The sequence below is a fragment of the Ruditapes philippinarum genome, unplaced genomic scaffold (genome assembly GCF_026571515.1).
Source record: "Ruditapes philippinarum isolate M1 unplaced genomic scaffold, ASM2657151v2 ctg4225_1_1_1_1, whole genome shotgun sequence".
Classification (NCBI taxonomy): domain Eukaryota; kingdom Metazoa; phylum Mollusca; class Bivalvia; order Venerida; family Veneridae; genus Ruditapes; species Ruditapes philippinarum.
In genome coordinates this window covers 23,245-35,933 of record NW_026865472.1, presented here as the reverse complement: position 1 = coordinate 35,933, position 12,689 = coordinate 23,245, and the positions used below count along the sequence as shown (strand labels likewise).

The 12,689-nt window shown below is 32.4% G+C and overlaps 1 protein-coding gene across 1 annotated transcript; it reads left to right on the top strand.

The window, feature by feature from the left end:
* Nucleotides 1-1,877: 1,877 nt before the first annotated feature.
* LOC132729175 (uncharacterized) lies at nt 1,878-3,781 on the top strand. Its single transcript, XM_060714920.1, has 2 exons — nt 1,878-2,730; nt 3,151-3,781. The coding sequence occupies exons 1-2, from the start codon at nt 1,917-1,919 to the stop codon at nt 3,441-3,443; spliced, it is 1,107 nt and encodes a 368-aa protein (XP_060570903.1). The 5' UTR covers nt 1,878-1,916; the 3' UTR covers nt 3,444-3,781.
* Nucleotides 3,782-12,689: the final 8,908 nt, after the last annotated feature.

Below are 12,689 nucleotides of genomic sequence, written 5' to 3'. Positions count from 1 at the left end.
ATGTGCTCCGTACCATTTAAACATAACTTTATGAAAATGTGCTAAAACATTACTGCATTCACTCGATACATTGGACATAGGAAATATATAAGATTTATCATGTATTTTTCTATGAAATAGTGACAAAAACATATGACTTGCTAGAAATCGCTTCTTATGACAAATGAGTGTGTACCGTTCCACTCGGCCCAGGCTATGAGAAGAAAACTGTACTCGAATGTTCTCAAGAACCATTCAGGGGTTATCAGAATTTTGATATACCGTGGAAAGCTGATATAATTACGTGTACTCTGCGCCTTAATTGATCAAATTCGGTTGAGTAATAAATAAGTTATAAATAAAAAAACTGTCCTGAATCTGGTGAAAAATCGGCGTGCTCCGCACCCGAAAAGTCTTGTGGTATGGCCACATTGAAAACCTTATAAAAGAAATGATCACAGGCTTTTCAAAATAACTAATTGCGTTTAAGGTAGAACATATAAACCCTAATGGTTTCTATAAGGAGCTGTAATATTGACAACATATGACAGTTAAATGCCTTAAATGTCACATGCATACGAAATTTAAAATTTACCGTGATGTTTTTGAGTTATGACATTTTTTCTGAACTAAAACTTTGCTATTAGAGGGGCTCTTTTTCAGACATGTGGAAACTTTTAATAAATATACAATTTCATCATTATGAAAAATGTTTCTCATTGCTCATTGTTAATAAACAAATAATAAGATTCGGGTTACAAATTACACGAGCAATATAGTTGTTTCTGAACAAAATTTTTTGAATATAAATAAAAAAAATTATCCTACCCCGCCCACTTTAAAAAACATTTTTGACCATTTACATATGAAAAGAGCTTTCTCAAAATATACCTAACATTTACTACAATGAGGGGCATCTTTTAAAGGTTCCCCTAAATTTCTTAAAAATAATATTTTGTAAATATTAAATGCTTTTATCGTATAGTATTTTTTTTTTTTTTTTTTTTTTTTTTTATTTTTCAAACTTTGAAAATATCTGGTTTCACCTTGGAAAGGAAAAACAACCATTTCCGGGGATCGGGCCGAGTAAAATTTGAACAACTTTTGTAGAAGACCTATAGACAATATTATGTACCAAATATCTGGAACCTGTACCTTCAGGCAAGGAGATTTTTAATGTGCATTTCTGAAACTTCTTTTCTGGTCTTGTGAACTTCTTAGTAACATAACAACCATTTACAACTCTTAACAACCAATCACTTCCGTACACATCAAGCGATTTCATTATCAAGCATTGGTTGACCTTAACACCAGTGATTTCTTTTAGCAACCACTGATTTCCATGCAAACCAACCTATTTTCCCTAGCAAGCACTGACTTCTATTACTTTATCATCCACAATTTCAGATGCATTTCATTCAAAGTTATCATTTTTTTCGTGTCGCTTTTAGTCCTTTTAGTCAGGTAAGTGATATAACGGCCATCATCAACTTTTGTTTTATATGTTTACAATTAATCTTACGGAAAAAACTCCCAAACGACTTCAATCATTGTGGTTAATGGATCAATATAATTATACAAACAAGCGATAAACTTTAGTTCATTTCTTTTCCTAAATGCTTCACAATGTAAAACACTGCATTTCAAAAAATAGGCTGGTTCAAGTTGTCAGGTTCATTTTCTTTGTTCACACAGTAACATTAGTATCTTACATTTAACGCAAATAGATTACATAATAACGTTTATAGTCACCAAAAAATTGTAAGTTGATATGATATTGATTATGATGTTCACAGTTTAGAATATTCCAGTCATAATCTAGTACTTTTTATCAAGCTGATAAGCGATAATGAGTTTAAATATAACATATGAGATCATATGTTTGATTGAATTGAGAAGGCACAGTTCAGTGTCATTCAGCTCGTGTAAATGTAAAGATGTCTTTTGCAGCCGGTGCTGCAACTTTCAACAGTTGTAACAAGGCAGGATCAATAGTTCAATTTACTGAACACCTCAGGAAATTTCCACACGACTATAATTCACTGATTTGGCGATCTAAGGCTCACAGCATTGTTGGTAATCGACAGTTGGCTCTGTATGACTTACAACATGCAATCTCTGTCAGCAGTGGTGTTAAACGAGATGTTGCTGAAGGTGAATTTGTGTTATTATCTACACGTAACTTAGAACAATTTGGATGTTATACGAGAAGAACAGTTGACAGGTTTAAAAATGAATGGAGGGCTTGGGAACAACTTGGTAATTATCATTCCTTCAAAAGGGAAGAAGAAAACGCCACACACTGCTGGGAAACTTCGCTATCTCTTGCAACCAAAAATCATGAGACGAAGGATCCAGGTATATGCTGGATTGATTATCAAATTGGAAAATATCGACTGAAAAAGGGAGAAATAGAGGCTGCAAAGTCATACTTTTCAGATGCGGTGGAGTCTTGTGAAACCCACACTGTGTCGCATATTCAATTATGTGAATGTAACATCCAGCAAGGTAACCTACTCGAGGCCAAGGAACATTTCCAGATAGCTTCAAAACTTAATCCAGAATTGTCTTCGTCACATTTTGAAAACAACAGTTTTGATGAGTATCTCTTGCAAAAGTCAGTAAAATCTCTTTCTTTGGAACGTCCCTTAGCTTCTAGATCAAGGGTTAAAGATGTGGCTGGAAAAACTGGTAGTGGATCAGGTGGCGGTGGTACCCGTGGCGGAGGAGATAGCAGCGATGACGACGAAGGTAAAACAAATTTTATGTTTGTTTGCGTCACAATTATAATGATATCTACACATAAGTGTGATGAGACTTTTATGTATTATTAAAGTGACAAGCCAGTTTTAGTTTTGGGTCCTTCTGGCCGCTGGTCCTTGAAGCTGGGCTGGTCCTTGAAGCTGGTCGTGTAGGGGTTGTGTTCATTGCACGCCGCCTTTCCTTGTTGATCTTGTTTATCATATTTTAAAGAAGAACATCACAGAGATTTATTCTACTAGAATCAATTAATTTATTTATTCATTAATATAAATGTTATGATTTTAAACAAAATGAAGCATAATTATGTTTTGTTTAACGGTTCATTTAATGACATTGTTTTTTTGCATGATATAAACAAATGATCGTTAAAAGCAATTAAAACGGTCATTTGCTTGTTATTTTTGGCAGACGTAAATGCGGTGTGGACAAGGTTAAGGAATGAGGCTCCATGTATTAAGAGGTATAGAGGTAATACGTATGCTCAATCCAAATGTGGGAAGTTCTGGTACAGCAAAGACACAGCTGGGCACGGTGGTGCGCAGTTCAAAAGATATGATAATACCCGTTCCGAGTTGCGATTTAAAGATTCAGTTGATGTAAAATTGAAGCCTTTATTGGGAAAACACGAATCAAGGGAGAATCAAGTCATTGAAAAGTCAGGAATGGTTGGGGTGAATAGAAAAAAAGCGATTAGAAACTAAAATGCCAAAGATTTGTTTTCGTAATTATTGGACAACTGTGTTTTAAGAAAGAATATAAATAAATTCAAGATATGTTTCAGATTGAACAATGTGCTCTTTCGTTGCAATAGAGTTTCGTGTATAACGCAATTCAGTTTTAATCAGAGCTTACATTGTTGTTTTATGTTTGTTTGCTGTATGTGTAATTTCTTGTCCTTGTATTTTATTTCTACAACGGATTCTAATACACGGATTCTAAAATTGGTTTTTAAAATCTATTTTGTAAAATAATGTATATTATTATGACAAAATTAGTTAGCTGATTTAGCCCATAATTGAAGGTATGTAATATCAACAAAATAATTCTGTCGATCCTTTTTTATTCTTATTTTTTTTCTTGAGGGGGGGGGGGGGGGTCATGAGGGTGGTTGCTTTTATACTTGAAAACAAAACACGAAGTACTATACATAGATGGTGTTAGTAAATGTAAGATACATGATCAGATATTTTAAACGAGAAAAGCTGAAAAGAAATTGTTAAACCCATCTTTAATACTTTTCTTCATCATATAATTCGTTATCTATATTATTTATAATCAATTTGGCCCCTTTTAATATTTTTTTATTATATTTTTTTTCAAACAATCTTTCATCCAAATAACATATTTCTGTTTTCACTATTTTAAAAATGCTACTGGCAAATGTGTCCTTTTAAAACCTTTCCACATTGAGAGTTTTATTCATTTGAAACAAGGTCGAGGTAACCGAATTCAATCAATTAAATTATAAAGTAGAAATTGAGATGAAAAGGAAACAAGTTGAAACAAGTTAAATGTTGAAGCTGCACATCAAAGACGCCGCCAAATGATGTGAACAGTCACATGTAATCTTGAAAATCGTTCTCTTTTACAGTTGAATATCCGAAGCACTATATAATAAATCAATTTTTTTCTCCATTTTCTTGGTATGTGCTCGTTGTTTACTAATTATGTTGCATATTTTTGTAAAAATGTAGAACCTAATGCATAAATTCATAAAGTAATGCCATATTTGTCTGTTGAAACAAAGATTGAAAGGTCTGGTCGAAGCAAAATAAATTGGATAACGAGTAAAATTTAAATGATTGGTATACTTAAAATAAATTCAAGACGAAGACAAAGGTAAAATAAATATCATCGTTGCGTCGAGATTATGATCATTTGACTATTAGTGCGAATTGCATAATGTTCGAATGATTCTGAGAACGAAATGTTCTGTTATTTTACAAATAGCACAATTTGTCAGTAATATCAAATAATAGTTATGAATAAATTGTTAAATATAATCAATTCTTAGTAACGTATTGTTTTCTTATTTATAAAAGATCAAACTACTTGATTACATACAAGCCTGGAATCTTGGTATAGAATCACTAAATGTAATACAAATACTAGGCAAAAGAGAACAATCGTCACAGAATCCTTCAAAATAACCTATTGTAAATAGATGTGATACATGTTAAAATAAACATACTTTTTTCACTAAGTTAATCTGTTTTATAACATAAATGTTTATTATTTTTATGAATTAGCACAGGTTTTGCCTGTTTTGCAAAAAAATATTTCCGTTTCGCCCGTATCGCCAAAAAAATCGTATTTTAGTCATACCCCTTGTTCCCTGCCCGAATTTGGTTCCCGTCATTAGACTATAGACGAGTCTGTCTGAAACTTAATGGTTGAGCTAAGCGAACTTTCTTTACGGTTGAGAGAGAAAACGCCTCTCTGACAGTGGGTGTGGTTAAGGCTTGGTAACTTGCATTCTAATGTTGTAGGGAAGTGATATTGAGTTGTCCTGGTTCCATTCCCTCCGTCAACGAAGATTAAATGCTAGCAAACAGAGCAATTAAATTTTTCGACAATTTAAGGCGGAGCCGTACTTCAACTAAGGTGGATCAAATGAAGTAAGTGCTTTCGGCTTCAATAAAAGTAATGAAAAAAAAAGTAATTGAAAAATAAACATTTACATCACCAATCAAAAGCAGCGTCTGTTAAGCATATGTTGCCAATTGGTTAAGGTCAGTAACTTCGAATCCATTGACCGTCACTGCTGGACATTTGAGTTTTTGATATGAGAAGTTATCCAGCTAGCCTATGGGAATACAGTGCATATAAGTCAGGAAAAAAGTTGCTTCATGGTAAAAATGGCTGCCTTTCATTACTTTGAGTGTTTGAACTGGCGTTAGAATATATCCTTTTGGTAAGTTGTTATGAATAGTCTCAGGAGTGTTTTAAATTATATTAGCTTCAAACTTTATTAAATGTGATCTTTGTATGAAGATAGCTATAATACCAAATAATATAAAGTATGAGTAAAGTAACATGTTTTAAATTTATAGCATATATATATTTATAGTAAATCTCTTCGATCAAATACCGTTGACTTCAAACATGCACCATACTGTCGTTTATAAAAAAAACATAACATTGTTTTTATCCTGTCTTTATAAATCAGTTTACATGTTTTCTAAAACTATTTGAAACAAATTAATTTTTACCTTAAATGTTATGCATATTTTGAAGTGACGGGATAGTTTGAAGGAGACCCAATATATGTTGCATTAATGTTGTTCATGTAAATCTTTAAATAAATTATAATCATACATGTTCTAGATTATACTTTCGTCGGGTATATCATCTGTGAAAGCATAGTGAAGCTGTAATGTAAGCGATTACCAGACATCCTAGACCCCTGGGGTAATATTGATAAACTTGTGAATAAAATAATTATATACCTAAGTAAATGAGTGGAATGCCTGTAACAGTCCTAATAAATTATTTTTTAATCTTGTTGATTGTTTACAAGATAAATCTATTGCTCAGCTGGAGTAGCTTAATGTTATGATTACAAATAAAATCTATTTTGTAAACGTATTTAAATGTTTGATTTTCTTATCATGATGTGTGACAAAATGTCGACTGACGCGGTGCATGTCATAGAACATCTGTTATCTATATGTAATTTGATCCACTTTTAAAGGACACACAAACTATTCAAATTGCAATCTCTGCAGGAAATCTGTACATAAACGTTGGAAACCATCATATTATTAAAATGTATCACACTGTTATGGAATCTGCTTACAACCACATAAAAGGGTCGTGAAGGATATATCGAAATCACCTTGCGTCAATTTATCTATCTGTTTGTATATATTATGTCTTCTCAAATTATACTTTTTATTTATATTATCATTTGGTGAATATTCTAAAAAAAATTGGGAGTCTTACTTTATCCTTGAAAAGGTGAATTATAGAAACCCAGAATCATTAAAAAGAGCAACATTTCAGCGACATGTTTAGCTATTCAACAGTTTAACATGTGAAAGCCAGGCAAGATTTGTTCTATATTAGCTGTTGTGATATTTTGGTGCTGCGAAGCGGAACGTGCAGGCAATATGCCCCGGTAGGCTATGTACTGGTAATTCCTGTAAAGTTTTATCGAAATACCGCCAGCAGTGAACGCCTGACAATGATTATCTACTTTTAGCTCTAAACTTGCAGGCAATATGGCACTGGTCATTCCTGTGTACTTTCGTCGAGTTCCCACAATACTTTTCTATTTTAGCTCTGGTGGCGATTGCATGCAGCGAAGCGTAACTTCTAGGCAAACTTTCAAAAGCAAAGTTGGTACTGTTTACTCCTGTGAAGTTTCAGCGAATTCCCACTTGCAGTTTGACCTGTGAACACCTAACAAGGATTTTCAATTTTTAACCCAAGCCAACATTGTGTTCAGCAAAACGAAACGTGCCGACGATATGCACAAGTAGGGATAGTACTGATCACACTATGAATTTTCTTCGAATTCCCGTCGCAAGTTTGACCTGTGAAAACCGGTCAAGGATTTCTAGTCATTTTGTATTGCGAAGCGAAACGTGGCAGCACACTTTGCAACTAGGGTTGGTATCGATTACTCCCGCCAAGTGTCGTCGAATTTCCGCCAGCAGTGCGACTAGTGACGGCCGGACATGATTTAACTATTTTAGCGATATTATGATCTTACGTTTTACATGAAAACCCTTTCACAAATAATCAGATACATTTCACCTACCAAAAAACAAAGTTAATACAGGTTATGTGATTAGAACGGTTTGTTTAGAGGCATTTACTATAATTTAACAGAGCCTTATGAAATCCTTAAAGAAACTCCACTGAGGTTTATATGCCTAAAAACATAAAATTTTAATTTTTCACACAGATAAACATGAGCGCTTAAAACAGAAATATAAATAAAATATAACCAAGAAATATACAAGAAATACATTGAATATCATATGTTTGTGCTATTCTCAGTCCGATTTGAGTGAAAAGCGTTTAAACGCTGCGTTTAAACGCTTTTCAATTTTGGGGTCATTTTTCACTATTATACTTATTATTCTGGAAAACGGATGAAGCAAATGATCTGAAATTTTGAATATACGTTATTAGTATTGATCTACATCAAATGGAGAAATAATCTCAAAAAATTATTTCTAGTCCCGTCATGTCAAAAAACCTCAGTGGAGTCCCTTTAATACATCAAATTGCATTAAAAGTAGCTGCATAGTGGCAAGTATGAACAGACTTGTCTAGCATTATAATATTTGAAAATATTCTGGCAAGCTTCAGAAGCAATTCGAATTTGAAAGAAAATTGAAGTACAAACTATCACAACCTTTTCACATCATTTGTTAATTTATTTAATCCATAAAGGTTATTTTTATAAACATTTCTTGTTATCATATGGTCTTTTGTTCATAACAATTGTGAAACATGTAAGGAAAACACATGATTTAGTTAATATTATAAACGATATCTTCATTTTCTTGTGAATGCATATTTGTATATATTTTACAGAAAATGATGGACGGCGGTGGTTAATGCAAGGTACACATTTGCATAATAGTTCTACAGTAAACGCTTGAAAAAGATTTTATTATCGATCTTAGGCCATACTTTTTACATTTTATGTTTTATTTTTATTATTCTTTTCATATCACAATATTTGATTTGGTTTTGTTGAATTCCCTTTAATCTTTCGTTTGCTTCTTTGCGTTTGATTTTTGGATGTTGCTTGCATTTTTGTTTAGTCTTCATTCATTTGTTTTGTTCAATGATGTGCATTCATTTAATGAATAATTATATTACCGTGCGCCTGAACGCAAACTTACAATCAAATGTTCGTTTTCGATTTCACGTTTAATAAAATTCCTTGTATAAAATATTTCAAAATTAATACTTGAGAAACATATGAATAAATAAATAAAATTTGAGAAAACCAGAGTTCCCTATTTAAAGATAATAAAGATACTCTCCTTTTCCAGTATACGAGTATTTTATCTATAGCCTAAATTAAAGGCATTTATCAAAGCAAATATAAATATGTCAGTGGACAACTGATTTATGAATATTCTTGTAATTTGACCATTATACGTATGTATTATAGACATAGCCTAAAAAACAATTTGACCTTTACAAAATGATTTGGCCGTGACAATAAACTCAATGCGTAGGGATGTATGTGACAAAACTACATGTAGTCATTAACCTCTCATTATGTTATCAATGCCATAGAAACCGTTATTATCATTAACTTATAAGGATAGCAGATCAATAGGATCTATCCTTGAAGAATAAGTGATAAATAAAATGATTTAATATCTTTTACTAAGACTATGACACATCGGAACGTTACCAATATCTAATTCTTACATTGGGAGCAAAAGTTGTTGGACAGTCGGCTCTTTGTAAGTGTATAAAATCGGTATTGACTTTTTGCACCTTTTTTGATAGCAAACACATTTTGAAACAAATATAATATAATAATGTAAGACACGTAAAAGGAGATCTTATTCTATCAATATTGATATTATTTTACCGCTATTTTCTTGCAGTACTTAAAGACAGGGGAATCTTTTAATTATTTTTGAAAAGAACTACAGAAAAAGAGTTGTTTGTAAGATTAAAGAATCATGCTCTGATACGGAAGCAGACAATTATAGATTTAAAGCTATCCCAGTCAAACAATAAACAACACACACAGAAACATTAATGCTTGTCACAATGTTAATATGTTATGCAAAAATGTCAATCAAGGCTACACAGTGCATACTACCTTAGTTATATATCCCTTTTTTATATTATTTTTTTAACGATTACCTAAAATGAAATATTTTTCTGAAATTGGTCATCAAAACAAAAATGGCACCTTATCTTGATTGAAATATTTGACTGATGTATACGTTTAATACCGGTATTTGTTGGTAAGTAATTGTCTATTGGTAAGTACCACTAAAACATATCTTACTGTGAATTACCATTGTAATCATAATCATAGGCAACATTTGCAGTATATTCCTGGTAAACGACTATTAATCGTAATAATTGTCTTTTAAAATCAGTGTTCATGTAATGAAGAGAACATGTCATTATATTAACGTACTTTTCAATGCATGCACAAAATATCGCTCGGAAGCTTTAATGATTTGATTAAAAATGAAAATGTTAATAAAAACTCAATTTGTATTACTATAACCATATTCACTTCAATTTTGAGTAAAGTATAAAAACAAAGATCAGCAATTAAAGGCGACATTCAATACAGTTTTAACGCATTCCTCAAGAAGATTTAAGCAACACCGAAACACCGACAAGGAACCCGGCAGGGCAACTAATACATTAAAATAATACACCGACTTAGAGTAAAGCTTTTCATGTATAAATCATGCTTCACTTACACACTGTCAGTCTTTTCCCGTTATATCAGAATGCCTGCAATGTTAAACAAAGTCTCAACAGCATATCTTTATAGGTTTTTATTTGTTTGGGTCGTCAGACCAAACAAACAATGGTAGCGAAATTTCAGAGTCTGATGCTGTCAATTGCAAATGCCGAAAGAAGTTCGCTTTTTTGAAGCGGTTACTTCCCTTTGTATGTACACTAACGCGGAAAAATTCAGGGAAGATCACTGCGTAAAGATGGTCAAATGACAGGCGCATTAATTTTCAAGCAAAATAGTTCTCGAATGGTCGAAGATTTCTAATATTGTTTTATTCTTTATAGATATACATGCTTATAGAAAGCTCCATGATTATAAACATCTGTGTTAAACAACAGTTAGCGTCGAAATAATAAGAGTTAAAAACCCTTATTTAGAATAATATGGTATTCTTCAGGCCATTAATATATAACATCACCGTGGCTGAGGGGTTTGCGCGCTCGCTTAAGTAGCGAGAGGTCTTGAGTTCGAATCCCAGTTATCGCAACTCTTTTTTTTCAAATTGTTTGTTAATTTGAACTGAGTTTCAGTGTTGCAATTAGTCTTTTAGCCAATTTACTACAATTGAAACGCTATACAAAAACAAATTGGTGTATAATCTCACAACCTTCACCTTTCTGACATTCTGAGACCCAAACAAATTCAGCGCCTACTGTGCTTTGATTTCATTTCATAATTATATAATTAATAGTAAAATATTCAGACGGATGATGGAAACAAACGAAATGTATTTTGATTTACAGTAAGATTGATCAATCCAAATTTATCAATTAGAAATATTCTTTGTTTAAACAATGAAAAAGAAAACTAAACCTTTCTGTTCTAAAGAAAAGAAGTTTCATACCAGACATTTAATAACGTCTCGAAATAAGTAATTCAAAATTTCGTTACTGTCATAAATTCTGCAACAATATTGTCCAAATTATTTTGATACAGATCGTAGATAGTTAGATCTAATAATGTTATAAATCGCTAATTTGCAACCACATAAAAATGCTATATTGTCATTAGAAAATAAATTGTCTGAGTTCCAATTGATGGATACAATAATTAGTGCTCGCCAATTTTTTTAAGCCAATCTCCGACGAGCATTTTCCAAATTTTTTAGGTTTCAAATCTTAATAGAACAGATTTTATATAAACTGGACGTTTTATATTATAAAACGCAAGTGGGCGGAGCTAAGTTTCGAAGAGCGCTAAAGTGAAATATACGCATGTGCAGAGATCTTGAAGTTCACTCCTACTAATCAATATTTATGCATCATGTTTTTTCCGTACACGCACATATATCGTCACTACGGCATAGAATTAAAAAAAAGAGGTTCATTGAAATGAAAACAGGCAAAATAACAGTAAAAATGTTTTATTACTTACGGAACCAGTATCATTTTATAATTTCCAAATAAAACGTTCACTTATTCCAACAAAGTATGTATTTTTTATGTAAATATTACAGCCCGTGCCGCTGCAAAACCGAAAGTAGGGTGTTTTTATTAACTTTACATTTTGTTTTGACAATATACTGCCATTTGTCCGATGATATGTATGTAAACATAATAAATATGTATGATGCATATATAATCAAGCTACTGGCATGCGAGCAGTTCCCGTACAGAAGCAGTACCCGTATTTTTCATTTAAACGCTTGATTTTTACTTGCATTCTTTAAAAATTCATTTCAAATCAAGCAGATACATAAACGAGACAAAATCTAAGTGTCAGTTCGGCAATACGCATTAAAAGTCTCATTTTAAATCACTTTCACCTGTGCGTCGTCAAAACGTGACTTTGTTTTCTTTGGGGGATTCCGTCCTTGCGCGCATGTGCAAAAATATTTACACGTGAGGCTTGTTAAAGGGTTTTCCACTAATACCAACTGTTTACAGATAAGTAGGCAATGTAATTAAAACTTGTTTAATTATCAGAATTTTGACCAATATTACTATTTAAAATAATTTTATGGCTTTGATGCGTAAAATATCATGTATACAAGCATGCTATTGCATGTAAATGCGTTGGGGTAACGGTACCGGGTAATAGATACCCGCGTTTAGTCTACGGTCTATTTCCTGAATTACATCTATTTATTTCTTAGAGAATGGTCTGTTCAACAATTGTTAATGAAAAATAGGTCCGATATAATAAAATTGTATAATTACAATGGGTTAGATTTTATGTACGGGAACTACTCCTCTTCATACAAAAATAATCAATAATTTCGGTACCCCATATGAGGCCTCATAAGTAAGGGTTATTCTATGTTTAGAACATGATGGAATTTCCATGATTTGTGTGACGAGCCGAATATTGATGTGTAAAATTCAAATTTTGGTGAGTGAGCGTAATAAAAAATAATGTTTAAGTAACTACGATTTTTGTACGGGAACTGCTCGCATGCCAGTACAGGTTCATTTCAGCCCGAAAAATATATCGAGGTGACGGGCGAGGCAAGACATGTCGACTTTTTGTAGCTTAT

Excerpts from the sequence above, each read along its gene's own strand:
- LOC132729175 (XM_060714920.1), top strand. The coding sequence starts at position 1,917 with ATGTCTTTTGCAGCCGGTGCTGCAACTTTCAACAGTTGTAACAAGGCA. Across the intron at positions 2,731-3,150 it reads TAGCAGCGATGACGACGAAG|ACGTAAATGCGGTGTGGACA; the intron begins GTAAAACAAATT and ends TATTTTTGGCAG.